The following is a 12852-nucleotide window of genomic DNA, read 5'->3' as shown; positions in this document are numbered from 1 at the left end:
TTTCTGACATGGACAACAAATAATTTATTGTAAATAATTATCACAAAAATTCTTTGAGAATTCAAATAAACATGTTAAGTGTATATTAATTACATATTGCTTATTAAAATTAGTGTTAAAAAAACTATAATCAAGAAGAATCACTAAAAGAAGATGCAATCACATTCACTACTGCTATAAGAAAGACACCAATAACAGTTAAATTGTTTATAAGATCAGCTCTTGAATGATGAGAAAGTCTGTTGATGTCATAGCGAGAATTTACAATTAACATCACGCCGACGACGATCTAAAAAGGAAAAATTACAGTTAAACAGATTAATTTAAAACAGGTTATTAACAGAATAATTGTCACAAGCCGCTGATCAAACTAAAGAAAAATTTATAAAAATTGAAAACTATTTTTTAACCCTTTTTCTTCAAAGATTATCGAAAATCGATTCAATTTCTTGATAAAATAATTTCGGTTACTACACACACTCCATCCAAATTTTACTAAATCAAGTTATTGATTTAGACATACTTATAATGATAGATATAATAATCAAGTCAAATCACTTAAATAGATAAAATACCGCTTAAGTCTATAGACACAGGATTCTCTATTAGTTCAAGAAGGGTTTCATAGATACATTTAATATATTTCCATAACTTTAAATAAAAAAATATTTATATATATTTTAATAGACATCATAGTTGTTTACTTTCTAATGCATATTTTGAACTTAGTTTACGACCATTTTAAAGTGTCTTAATATTACAAAATGAGAAAAAATGTAATGAAGTTTTCATATCTTCTTGATACTTTTTATCACTCCTCAAAATTTATCAAATTTTGCAACACCCTGTATGAAAATAACTGATTTATAATACAGGCAACGTTGAATTGGTATTTAAACATTGTTCATTATTGTAAGAGAGTAGTTACATTAAAAATAAAGTATTAAAAGACGTTTGTTAGATTCAACATTCATTTTCTTTAGTGATTCGGGTACTTTATTGGAATTGTAAAAACAATGATATCGGATTTGTGATCCATAGCAAACCTCAGGAAACAAATTGGCATAAAATTACTAACATTAATTAAAGCTTACTAAACTTTCAGTTTAACCCTCTTATAAAGATTTCCATTTTTTTAAAGAAAAAGAAAAAAAACGTTATATACATCAGAATTTCGATAACATACAAATAATTAAGTCACATTTTTTAGATTGAGTTAAAAATTGAACAATAACCCGTCTATTCATCCTAAAAGTCTTGCAGTTTTCATAAATATAGTTATTTATAACTGTCTAACGACGACGAAGCAAATAAATTAATAAAAAAGTTGGAAATTTGAACAAATTTATTTGCAAAAAAAGACGAACAATGGATGATCGAGGTAATTGATTTTAAAGGCTTATTTATGACTTAATATTAAAAAAAAAAAAATTATATTCTGAGATCTTCTAAAATTAAAAAAAATTACACCACATCAAATAGAATAAATAATTTTATTATAAATTACATTTATAATATATTTTAAATGTAATTGCTGAATAGATGTTTGCGAAAATGTTGAAAGATTCTAAAACTAAAGATGTCCTGAAACATTTTTAATTGGTTTTTATTCATTGCAATTTTAAGAGAGATAAATAATTAATATCTGTATGATAAGCTAAAAACGTAGAATGACTGTTTTGTCCATTGTTCAGAACATTTTTATTCTTTTTTGTTAAGACCACCTTAATCATGCTTAATGCAAACGTGTATTTTGTAATCAAACTGTTTTGAACAACAACAAAAATTTCTATCAATAATAATACCTATTTTTGATAGATTCGTATTTCTGATCCGGATGAAGCGATTATTATACGGACCTTTAATCTAAACTGCATAGACCACTTTTTTTAAGACAACACACAAAATCTACAAAGTTTTTCTTAAGAAGAGTGAACAATCAAAATTCCTAGTCTTCTTTTTGCCATATTTTTTTAAAAAAATACTCGACTAATAGTTTCATTTAATAACCTAATTTTCGATCACAGAATGTAGTTTCTAAGAGAATAACTTCAAAAAAGTAGTTTAAATAAATTTATATTAAAACTGTTCTGTCGACTTAGCTCAAATTTCAGATTTCTCTTTTTAAAATTAAGTTGTTTATGATGAAAAATTTGAATACCTACCTTACAGTTCAAAATAAAAATTTTTATAAAATTCTGATTATCACTAAAATAGGTAATTATCAATTAAGGTAAAGTTTTAGAAGAAATTCAAATATTTTTTATTTGAACACAAACTTTCAAATATGTAACAACAAAAAATCTAAGGGCATCGACCGCTCGCATGGCTAAACTATTCTGCTCATATCATCCAAAGTGCAGCTACCTCTCAAACATCGAGAATCAAAAAAACAAGAATCAGTCAAGAGCGAAAAGAAAAAAACTATATTAATTCCGCAGTCGGCTTGCATCGACTACAGTGCTGACGTAAAATATCCTCAGTGGTAGATCATGGGTTGGAGTTCCCTTGCCGTCGGGATAACCGTGGGATGTTTTCATGGATTTCTTCTCCACGTTACGCGAAGGCAGATCGATACAAATTCTGCACCCAGTTCGCCCCGACCACAGTGCTGATGTAAAATATCCTGAGTAGTAGACGGATTACGGATCCTGAAGATCCCCTTGCCGTCAGGCTAACCGTGGGAGTTTATGGTGGTTTCCATGTAGAGCAAATGCTGGTTAATTCCATCAAAAAGTCTTCTACGAAGTCAAATTTCTCCCAATACTTGATCCAAGAGTTCACTTGTCTTCTGGATTGGGTTCAAAATTACAAGGCTACGGAGATGAACGTAAGCAATCGTAAACCAAATTGAGTCGGCTGTTCAACGATGGTTATAAAAAATCTGTCAAAAATATAAATATTTAGTCAAAGAAATTACATTTTTTTTGTCTTACTTTGTAAATAAGTTATCGTTTGCGCTAAATAGTTGATTTCGATTGTATCTTAATAAGTGAAGTTCCTATCATTAGAACAAAAGTTACCCAGGGTGTTTCGTTTAATTAGCTAGAAGATTGCATACACTTAAAAATCATATTACCTGTAGAGCTATGGAGATGCAGATACAAGAGACATGAATGAAAAATATGGGACTTTTATCTTGATTATATTTTAAAAGTAGTTTAAGTTGGGAAGCGTTCGCAGTGAGTAAAGCAATGTCCATCATTCCTTGGGCAACAGTTTTTTTCGTCGAATAAACATTGTTATCCAATGGTTTTCGCAGCTTAGTTATTGGTATATTCTGAAAAAAAAATTAAAATTTTACGAACGTAAGTATTCAATACATAAATAATAAAGATTTTTTTTAGTATGCAGACTTTAGTTATAACGTGCAGTCGGCTATACAAGGTTTCTCGTCATGTGCAAGTATAATATTGATATTTAAGCTAGGAAAATACAAAACTGCTATCAAAATCTAAGGAATCACTAACGAGGAAGGCGGAACAAAATAAAAAAAAACAGCTTGATGCTGCTTCTTATGACACTCGGGCAAGCTAAGCACACCAATTATTGGCCTTCGCGAATTAAGTCAGGAAGGTGCGCCTTTCGTATGACAAGAGAGCGCCGCAAGGGTGAAAGTTCACCTTAGCTTAGAACCTCCGGAATAGATGGCAGCACCACTCATTTGTGATGTCACTTCCACAATGCTGACATAGATCTAAAGGGAAAGGAAATTTTCTCATGATACTGCTCAGCGACCGATCACAAGACTTCCGATACCACAGATTTTACGAGCATGTAAATTTCAAGTAGTCGGTGGGTCTTAGAGTCGAGGATCTATCTCCGGACTCTCCTGACCGAAATCAGATTCTCAAGGCTACCACGGTCCCAAAACTGTTTTATTCCCGGAGTAAATCGAGAGAAGTTGTAGGTAATTATTAAAAATACCACCAATTTTAATCAGGCAATCAATCTGATTTTATGGTTTTTCCTCACGTCTTTCCTTCTTGCAAGTCAATGTCATATTTGTTTCTCCTTCGCTTAAATATTCATTTGCGGTCCTAATTCTGCGTAAAATTTATATTTTTATTTAAAACTGGTAACTGCTCATTTTTAACATAAAGTGATTGTTGAAATTTAAATATTTTGTTATTTTTAAAGATAAATTTACTACCACTGTTTAATTTTTAATAGTGAGCAGTGACTGATTAGAGACATCTTCATGTTCAACCTGGAAAATAAACTGCTCTTCATATTTTTTGTAAGTTTATAAAATATTAATTTGTTGCCCCCATTGTGAAAATTTTTCTGGGAAAGATTCTAAAAATGTATACTTAAGGGGATCAATACAGAAAACGCAGTATAGCTCTTATGTTTCCTGAAAAAATAAACAATAAAAAAAATTTCATTTCTCAGAATACAACTTCTCTCCTCCCCCCAAAAAAAAACTCTTTCAATTTGAGATATAGATGCAAAACATTAAACTTCCTTCACAGTTTCTTACAGTTAGAATTAGTGATTGAGAACCGGTAACCATCTTATTCCACCAACAGTAAAAAGTAATAAACAGAATGGAAAAAATAAAGAAAGAAAAGTTATTGCTTATTGTTTATTTTATTAGCAATGGTATCGAAATATATGATTTTCTTTTGTTATTTCCCATTGAGATTAACCCTCGCAATATTACGCATTGGGATATATATAGCGTTTTTTTCTTGTTCTCTATGATGAAAAGCTGGCACATTATTTTAAGCTTTAAAAATATTGTGATGACAAAAACGTAACAAATACTAACGGAAAAATAAATTAGTTTCAAATATCAAAATTTCTGAGCTAAGCGTAAATAATATTATAATCGCCTCGTGAAATTTTTTTTTTTAAAAAAGATTTTTTTAAGTTAAAAAAAAACTATTTTCTAAAATAAACTTGTAACGACAGAAGCGTTACAATAACATTATGAACTTTATGAATTGTATTAAAATAAGCAAAAATAATAAATTTTTGAAAAACATTACAATCGTCACGTGAATAAACCTGAAAGTAAGATTCTTTTTTCTAAGTATAAGGTATACAAAAACTATTTGAAATGATTTGGAACTGTATGGAAAACTACTAATGATTATGAAAGATAAAAATCCTTGACTGTAACAGATGGTCGTTTCAAAAAACGAAGTGAAACTTGAGAAACCTATTTAATTACAGTAATAAGGCATTTCACTACAAGGAAACGAAACTAATCACAGAATAGACATTCCACTACATTGTTTTTTTAAACAAGAACATTTCTATTGATGCAAATAAAATTTTCACCCAAAAACTCTTTTGGATATTTTTAAACAAAACAAGTCAAACTTATATCTCATAATTTTGTAAATAAGCATTAAGAAAACTTGAATAAATAACAATAATAAATATAACTTTTTGGTAATTACACAATTTTGTCATTTAAAAACTTCACAAGTTTTGCGCATTAATTTTGAAGTTTTTTTTTAGGTTCTCGATAATAGATACCAAACATTTATCATATTTTATAAACATAATAGTAATATTATTTATATTTTGCCTTGATATTAATTCTCGTGCGTTATTACCGAAAGAAGTATGCATTAGGTGCTTTGCAATTACTTATCTGCAGTGTATATTTTTATACCTTTATCAATAAATAAAGTGAAAAAGTGTTTACATATTTTAAATAGCAAATTAATAAGGAAATTTATAAAAAAAAGCTATCTTAATCTGTCTAATCACTAGTAACCTCAAAACCTCAATTTCAAGCTCATTCGCTATCTTAATCTGCCTAATGACTAGTAACCTCAATTGCAACCTCATTCGCTATCTTAATCTGCCTAATCACTAGTAACCTCATTCGCTATCTTAATCCTGTCTAATCACTAGTAGCCTCAATTGCCACCTCATTTACTGAAATTATTCACACCTCAAATTATATGTGTTTGCTTGAAGTGTAGAAAACGTAATTGGTGCACCTCAAAAACAATCTCCTTAAACTGGTTGCTCTAAATTAGATTTCCATCCACCTCAAGTGTGAGTCATAGTTTCATACACCTTGATTGTACACACCTTGGGGCCTCAAAGCAAACCTCGTATAAAACTCAAAAATACCTTAAATTTTTGTACGCTATAATCACATTCCTGAGTGTTATGAATTTTATTATTCATTTAAAAAAATTTTAGTTGAATAAGAAACTTTGCACAATATACGTTAACAGTTATAGTGCAAAGAAGGGGATAGATAAATTGTGGTAAAAAAAAGTTAAGAAAAAAGAATATTGAATAAGTTATTGCCAAATTTTATTCACTCAAAACTTAATATTAATATATTTAAAAATTAATATTGATGTAAATTATAATTCAAGTTTAATTATGATGTTATATTTACTAGTAACAGTTTTCACATATTGTGACAATGGAAAAGAAAAAATTATTACCGCTCGATATTCCATAAGAAATGAGGTATCAAAACAACACTTCTAAATCACACATTTGATTTAAAATAAATTTGTTGTACTAAAGCAATTTAGGCCCACATTTGTATATTTCATTTCAACCCACGTTAGCCCCTATTGTATATTTTCAAAATATATTTAATTTTAACCTTTTGACGCAGAATTTTTATTAAACACACTTTTCATATTTTTTTCATTATTTTGTATTAATTTAAGCAAAAATAAGCTGAAACTATTATATTTAGTATTTAAATAATTTTCGATTATGAAATACAGCATGAGACACCAGTGTCTTTTTCTGTGTTAAAGGTAAAATCTTTCGAACACGGCTCACTTCCAAACAAATTTTTAAATTTGATATTATTTGAATTTATTTAGACTTAAGAGAAACAGTTATTCATCATTGAAATTTCTTAAATTTACGAAATTACGATTACGTATAGATAAATTATTAAATAAAAATATAAACGAAATTTCAAACAATTTTTTTCTTTTTTTTGGATTTTATATTTCAGTACAAATATAATTCTGATTATCTAACATATTTTTTAGTGACTATTAGACCGTTTTTCACAATTAAAAACACCAAAATTTACTTTTACTTGTAATTAGAGCGTCGGAAAGAAAATATGTAAAAGGAAACATCCGCTTCTAAATTGCGTCAAAGGGAAAAAAAGGATTTTTCTTTTTCTAAATTTTACAAAAAAAAAAGTATTTTATATGTATTTAGTTTCCGCAATGAGGAGGAAAAGTTTTCTTAAATTTGAAGGAAAAAAAATAAAAGCTACTATCTTTATTCTGTGATTTAGATGGGTTTTTTTTTCAAATGTAAAAATTAAAAAAACTAAATAACCAAAACACAATTGTTTTCACAAAAATAATCAAAAGAAAAATCATAATCTGGTATATAAAAAAAATTTTTTTAAAAGGGAGAAGCTGCTTTCTCGGTCTTAAAGAATGTTGGAAAAGTGTTGAGAAGTAAAGAATAAGTCGAAAATTTTAAATCGCATCTTACATCAAATTTATGAACGCTCATTAGAGCTGTTTTGCCACTATAAAGACTAACAAGAAATATCCTTAATTTTTATTTTAATTAATTTTAAAATTTTATTCTATAAGAACTTTATTTGGAATTCAAATTTTATAGTTTGCCTTACCGGTTTCCCTTCACCAGCAATTGGCATTGTTTCCATTTCATGCTCATTTGTTCCATTTCCATCTATACAATGTTCGTCTGTGGAAGCCCCGGTGCTGTGGTCCGCCCTGCCGGAGCCTGCATCGCTAGGGCTGACGACGCCCATTGGACTAAAAAAACGAAACAAATAACTCTTCTACTTTAAAAATGTTTATGTAAAGCAGAAGACAGTCTTTTTTTCAAACAAACTTGTTATAAATTTTAAAATACTTACTATCTTGACCAAAGAATAACAAATTTTCCTCCTAAAATACGCAGACTTCCATGACAAAGCTCAATTAAGGAGTTTATTTATATTTTAAGTTTACGATAGCGACCTCTCGTGTCAGAAATTGTCATTCTCAAGAGTGGATTTCATAATAAAATGAGTCATCTAATAAGTAGCTTGTGAAGCGGAAAAGCATTGAATATTTTCAATTTTTTATTCTGATTTTTGATACATTGTACGTAGGTGAAAAAAACTTGTTTTTTTCTGTTTTTTTAGATTCGCTTGTTCTATAACTGTCATTTCACTTGTCGCATCTTGTTTCTTTCAGCGATGTTAAGATAACTTTCGGTTCTTTACAATAATTTAGTTTTTTATGAATATAAATCATCTTTATATCAATTGTGATCCTCGAAGGATAAATTGTTCAATCGTTCACTCGTTGGAAATAATTTGATAAATTGTTTCCAAATTTTTTTCCAACAATTTCAATTTCTGGAAAAGTATAAAAGCGTTAAATTAAATTATATTTGATATAAAAATAAAGTTTGTATTCGGAAAATCCATTTAATCTTGTTGAGAATTCTTTTCTACTTTTTACATCGGATCTATACACAATATATTTCTCATAATGTAATTTGTCTCTAAATATTTCCACTTACTCTATAGCTGCCGTATAACGCGTTAACTCTCAATTAATAATCTTTTATCGATGTATAAAATTTACGAAATTTATGAAATTACTTATAAGTTAAATAAAGATAATTTTTTATAAATTAAATGAAGCAAGGTCGCAAATTAGGTGATATCAACGAAATAATCAACTGTAGCCAACTGAGAATCTGATTAATTTTTTAAAATTTTTTTTAATTTATTTCAAACTCATTTCGAATTACTTCAATTTTCAAAAAATCTTGAGTGTTTCAAAAATATTTTTAAAAAATACATAATTGTAAATAAAGTTTTATATAGGAAAATTTATGTGTTTCAAAAATGCTTAAAAATGAAAATATATGATTTTAAAGGAAATTTTAAATAAGAAAATTACATAATAGGTGTGCTCAATATATAACAGGTGTGTTAAAAAATAATATTTAAAAATGAACATACACATTTTGAAATTCAATTTTATGGAGGAAAAAACTGTCTAACAATGGAAAATTTATTTACATGTCGACTTAATATGGAATTGTGAATAAAGAAATTCTACGTTTGAGATATTTATGAAACAAACTTTGCAAACTAATCAATTTACGAGAATCCGTTTTATTTAGTAAAACACAAGGAAATTTTAAAATATTGTTACTTAATCGAATCTAGTACACAGTTTTGAGATTTTATAAATAGTGCATTTGTTTTCTCAATTATTTGTGCTATTATGCAAAGTATCTGCTCCAAATTCTTCGGCGAGATTCTTTTTTTTTTAAATAAAAACTTTAGGAATGTGATTGTTTCAATTTTCAAAATAACAGAAAATATTTTGCTTTATAAATATATTTTTAAATTATTTTTATCACATTTAAACAACCTATGATTTGTCTTCAGTATCTTTTGTTACTAGCATTAAGAATTCAAAACTTCCCATTTTGAAATTTTATGTTTTTTGTTTTCCGTAAATTTTTAAAACATTATACTTCAAAATTGAAAAAAGGATAACCCAGCTTTTTAATATTTCTTTTAAAAAATTCCAATTTGTTGTCACGCATTTATGAATTTATCGAAACTTGTATTATATCACCACAAGCCAAAATCAAAATTATTTATACGTAATAATTCTTATCTAAGAAATCTAATTGCGTGAAAATATTCAGCTTGATTTGCGAGTGACATTTGTGTACCTTCCTTTTAAGCCTTTTCCTCTTTTTTTATTTCACATTCTAATTCCCATACATTTTAATATGTGTATACATTTACATTTTTGTTGTTGTTAATTTACGCCGCACTAGAGCTACACAATGGGCTATTGGCGACGGTGTGGGAAACATCCCGGAGGATGATCCGTAGGCATGCCATCACTATTTTGATCCTCTGCGGAGGGGATGGCACCCCCGCTTCGGTAGCCCGACGACCTGCACGCGAAGTCGAGCACTTTACGGTAGCACAGTTTAACGAGGAACAATACCGCACACCCTCGGTCCCTACGCAGATTAATCCAAGTGATCACCCACCCGCACACTGACTGTAGCCAGTGATGCTTGACTTCGGTGATCTGCTGGGAACCGTGCCTTAACGATCAGTCCACTGCGGGACTTACATTTTTGTATAATACATGCCGATACATTTTAATTGCATTAGTCTTTACTAATAAAAAAAAAATTTAAAAATTCTCCTCTTATAATGAAGTTTTTTTTATTATATAATTTGGTATAAAAGTAATACTTTCCACTGTGAAAAGCCTAAAATGTAAATTATTTTTAATAAGTTGTTTTCTTCTCATATTTGTAAAAAGTATTTGCATTGTTAAAAAATTTTAAAAATTTAAATAGTTAAAAAAAATTTTAAAAAAAGATCATTTCAATAAAAAGTACACACATCTAACACAAAAAATCAGAAAAAGCGAATAAAAAGAATTCAATATTTAAATATGATTAAAAGTTTGTTTCTTATTCAAGTAAATTGTTAATGTTATAAGCAAATGCTATAAACAAATGTTAAACAATGCATTGGTGTAAAATAATAGCAAATTCTCATGATAATATTTAATATAAACATATAAAAAATTATTAGATTTCACATTTCCAATCATTTACTTCCGCGTAAATCGAAACTTTAATATAGTCAAAAATATTTAATAATCCATGTATGAAAGAAAATTGCAATCAGTTTGTTATGATGAAAGTACATTATTATAATTTAATATAAGATTCTAATGACAAAAATACCTTAAAAATTCAATTTTAAAAAAAAATTTTGAGGTCGAATGTATTGGAGAAATAAATTATTCTCTCTGATGAAGATGTCTAGAAACACTATAATTAGAAATATATAAAAGAATAAATAGTTTTACAAAATACTGATATTAACGTAATAACACAGATTAAACATAAAAAATAAAACTTTAGTTCTTAATCATGTACGAGAAAAAGAACAGCTAAAATAATTCATTTTACCTGATATTATTGCAGCTATAGTTATTATTATAGCTATTGTTATTATTACTTACAATCCTAAATGACACGATGGAAAATGTATAAGTAAACTATGTATCGAGAAAAAAAAATCAAAATATTGAGGTAAGACTTATACAATTTTGTTTTAAATATTTGGATGTTTTAAACTATTATCGTTTTGGTGCTTACTATAGTCAATTATAATAAAATTTCTTGCAAATAAGCCAGAGTTTAAAAAATCAAGATTCAAAATCATTATTTTTAAATAGAAGTATTAGCGACAAAACAAATAATTATTAATTAGATAGTATACAATTTTAAAAAAAATCCATACCTTCGTATAGGCAGTGAGAATATGAAACAATTTGGTAAGTAGATGCTATTTCGCATTCAAATATGAAGTGATTGCCGGAAATATTAAGTTAAAAACAACCATTTGCGAAAACTAAGGAAATCCGTTTAGTCTATTTTAATTCTATGAACACATTTCCGGTAAAAACCCGCGAAATGTTTCCCTTCATGTGAAAGTGATCAATATTTTCTTTATCCTGTTAAAAATCTAAACATTATTTTACACATTTAGCAAGATGAACCTTGTAACGTTTTGCACCAGCGTGGCCTAAATAAGAAAAACAAAGGTCACGAGTTCGTTTTCTGAAGTAACAAAAACAAATGAATCCTCAAATAAGTGCTTAAAATAGAGCTAGAATTTTTACGGTGAGCCGATTGTTACAAATTCTAGTTCCAATGATTTAATTTTCACATCAGTAGTGACTTTAGAACACATTAAATTCGTTGAATTGATTAAAAGCTATTGTTCTGGTACAATGTGGGTGATAATGTAGATCTTCGATTCATGTCCGAAAAGTCACTTAAACATGAAAATCACGGACAAATACGTAAATGTAGAACTACTACTTTCACTCCATGTCATTTGTTTTACATTTTAGTTCATAAATTTCAGTCCCATGAAGTCGGACACGGTCAAACGCGGCTCCCAGTAGAACACCGGAGTCAAGCATCACTGGTAGTGATCAGTGAGCGAGTGGGTGACCACTTTGATCAACCTCTGAATAAGTATCGTATCATTTTATGCATCCTTTGGAGCACATCACCGAAGTCAAGCATCACTGGTTGCGGTCAGTGTGCGGGAAGGTGACCACTTGGATCAGTCTGTGTAGGGACCGAGGGTGTGAGGTATTGGTCCTCGCTAAACTGTTCTACCGTAAAGTGCTCGACTTCGCGTGCAGGTCGTCGGGCTACCGAAGCGGGGGTGCCATCCCCTCTTCAAAGGATCAAAATTGTGATGGCTTGTCTTCGGATCATCCTCAGCTATGTTTCCCAGACAGTCGCCAATAGCCCATTGTGCAGCTCTAGTGCAACGTAAGTGAACTACAACAACAACAAAATATTTCACGCGCTTATTTTCAGACTTTCGATATGATGCGTATTTCTAAAGATAATTTAAATTTTCCATTTTTTTGTACACCCATTATATATTGTCAACTTAATTATATTTATTTTATTTTATTTTGATCAGACAAGAGAGTGCGATATCAGCCTTCGCTAAACTGTTCTACCGTAAAGTGCTCGACTTCACGCGCAGGTCTTTGCGCTACCAAAGAGGGAGAGCCATTCTCTCTGCAGAGGATCGAAATTCTGATGGCATTTCTTCCAATGATGATCAGGGATGTTTTCCAGACCGTCGTCAATAGGTCATTATGCAACTCTAGTGTGACGTAAATAAACAACTACAACTAATGATAAATTTTAATTTTGACATTTAACATTAAATTGTAAATTTGACGCCCAACTTCCTTTATTCATATTGTTTCATGCATCTTCAATAAACTGAAATGATTTTAAGGCTATTGCTTAGGACAGTGACAATGAAGATCG

At 29.1% G+C, this 12852-nt stretch overlaps 1 protein-coding gene across 2 annotated transcripts; it reads right to left on the bottom strand.

Moving 5' to 3' along the window:
- Nucleotides 1-11866, bottom strand: LOC107445777 (ninjurin-1). Of its 2 annotated transcripts, none has more exons than XM_021147592.3 (4): nucleotides 11288-11866; nucleotides 7601-7748; nucleotides 3080-3280; nucleotides 1-289 (listed from the first exon to the last, which is right to left on the bottom strand). In XM_021147592.3, exons 1-4 carry the CDS (start codon nucleotides 11341-11343, stop codon nucleotides 131-133), a joined length of 564 nt encoding a protein of 187 aa, XP_021003251.2. In that variant the 5' UTR covers nucleotides 11344-11866; the 3' UTR covers nucleotides 1-130. The 2 variants fall into 2 exon arrangements, with proteins under 2 accessions (XP_021003251.2, XP_015915746.2); XM_016060260.4 differs by lacking the exon at nucleotides 11288-11866 and adding an exon at nucleotides 7853-7990.
- Nucleotides 11867-12852: the final 986 nt, after the last annotated feature.

The sequence above is a fragment of the Parasteatoda tepidariorum genome, chromosome 5 (genome assembly GCF_043381705.1).
Source record: "Parasteatoda tepidariorum isolate YZ-2023 chromosome 5, CAS_Ptep_4.0, whole genome shotgun sequence".
Lineage (NCBI taxonomy): Eukaryota > Metazoa > Arthropoda > Arachnida > Araneae > Theridiidae > Parasteatoda > Parasteatoda tepidariorum.
This window is presented reverse-complemented; position numbering and strand designations above follow the sequence as displayed.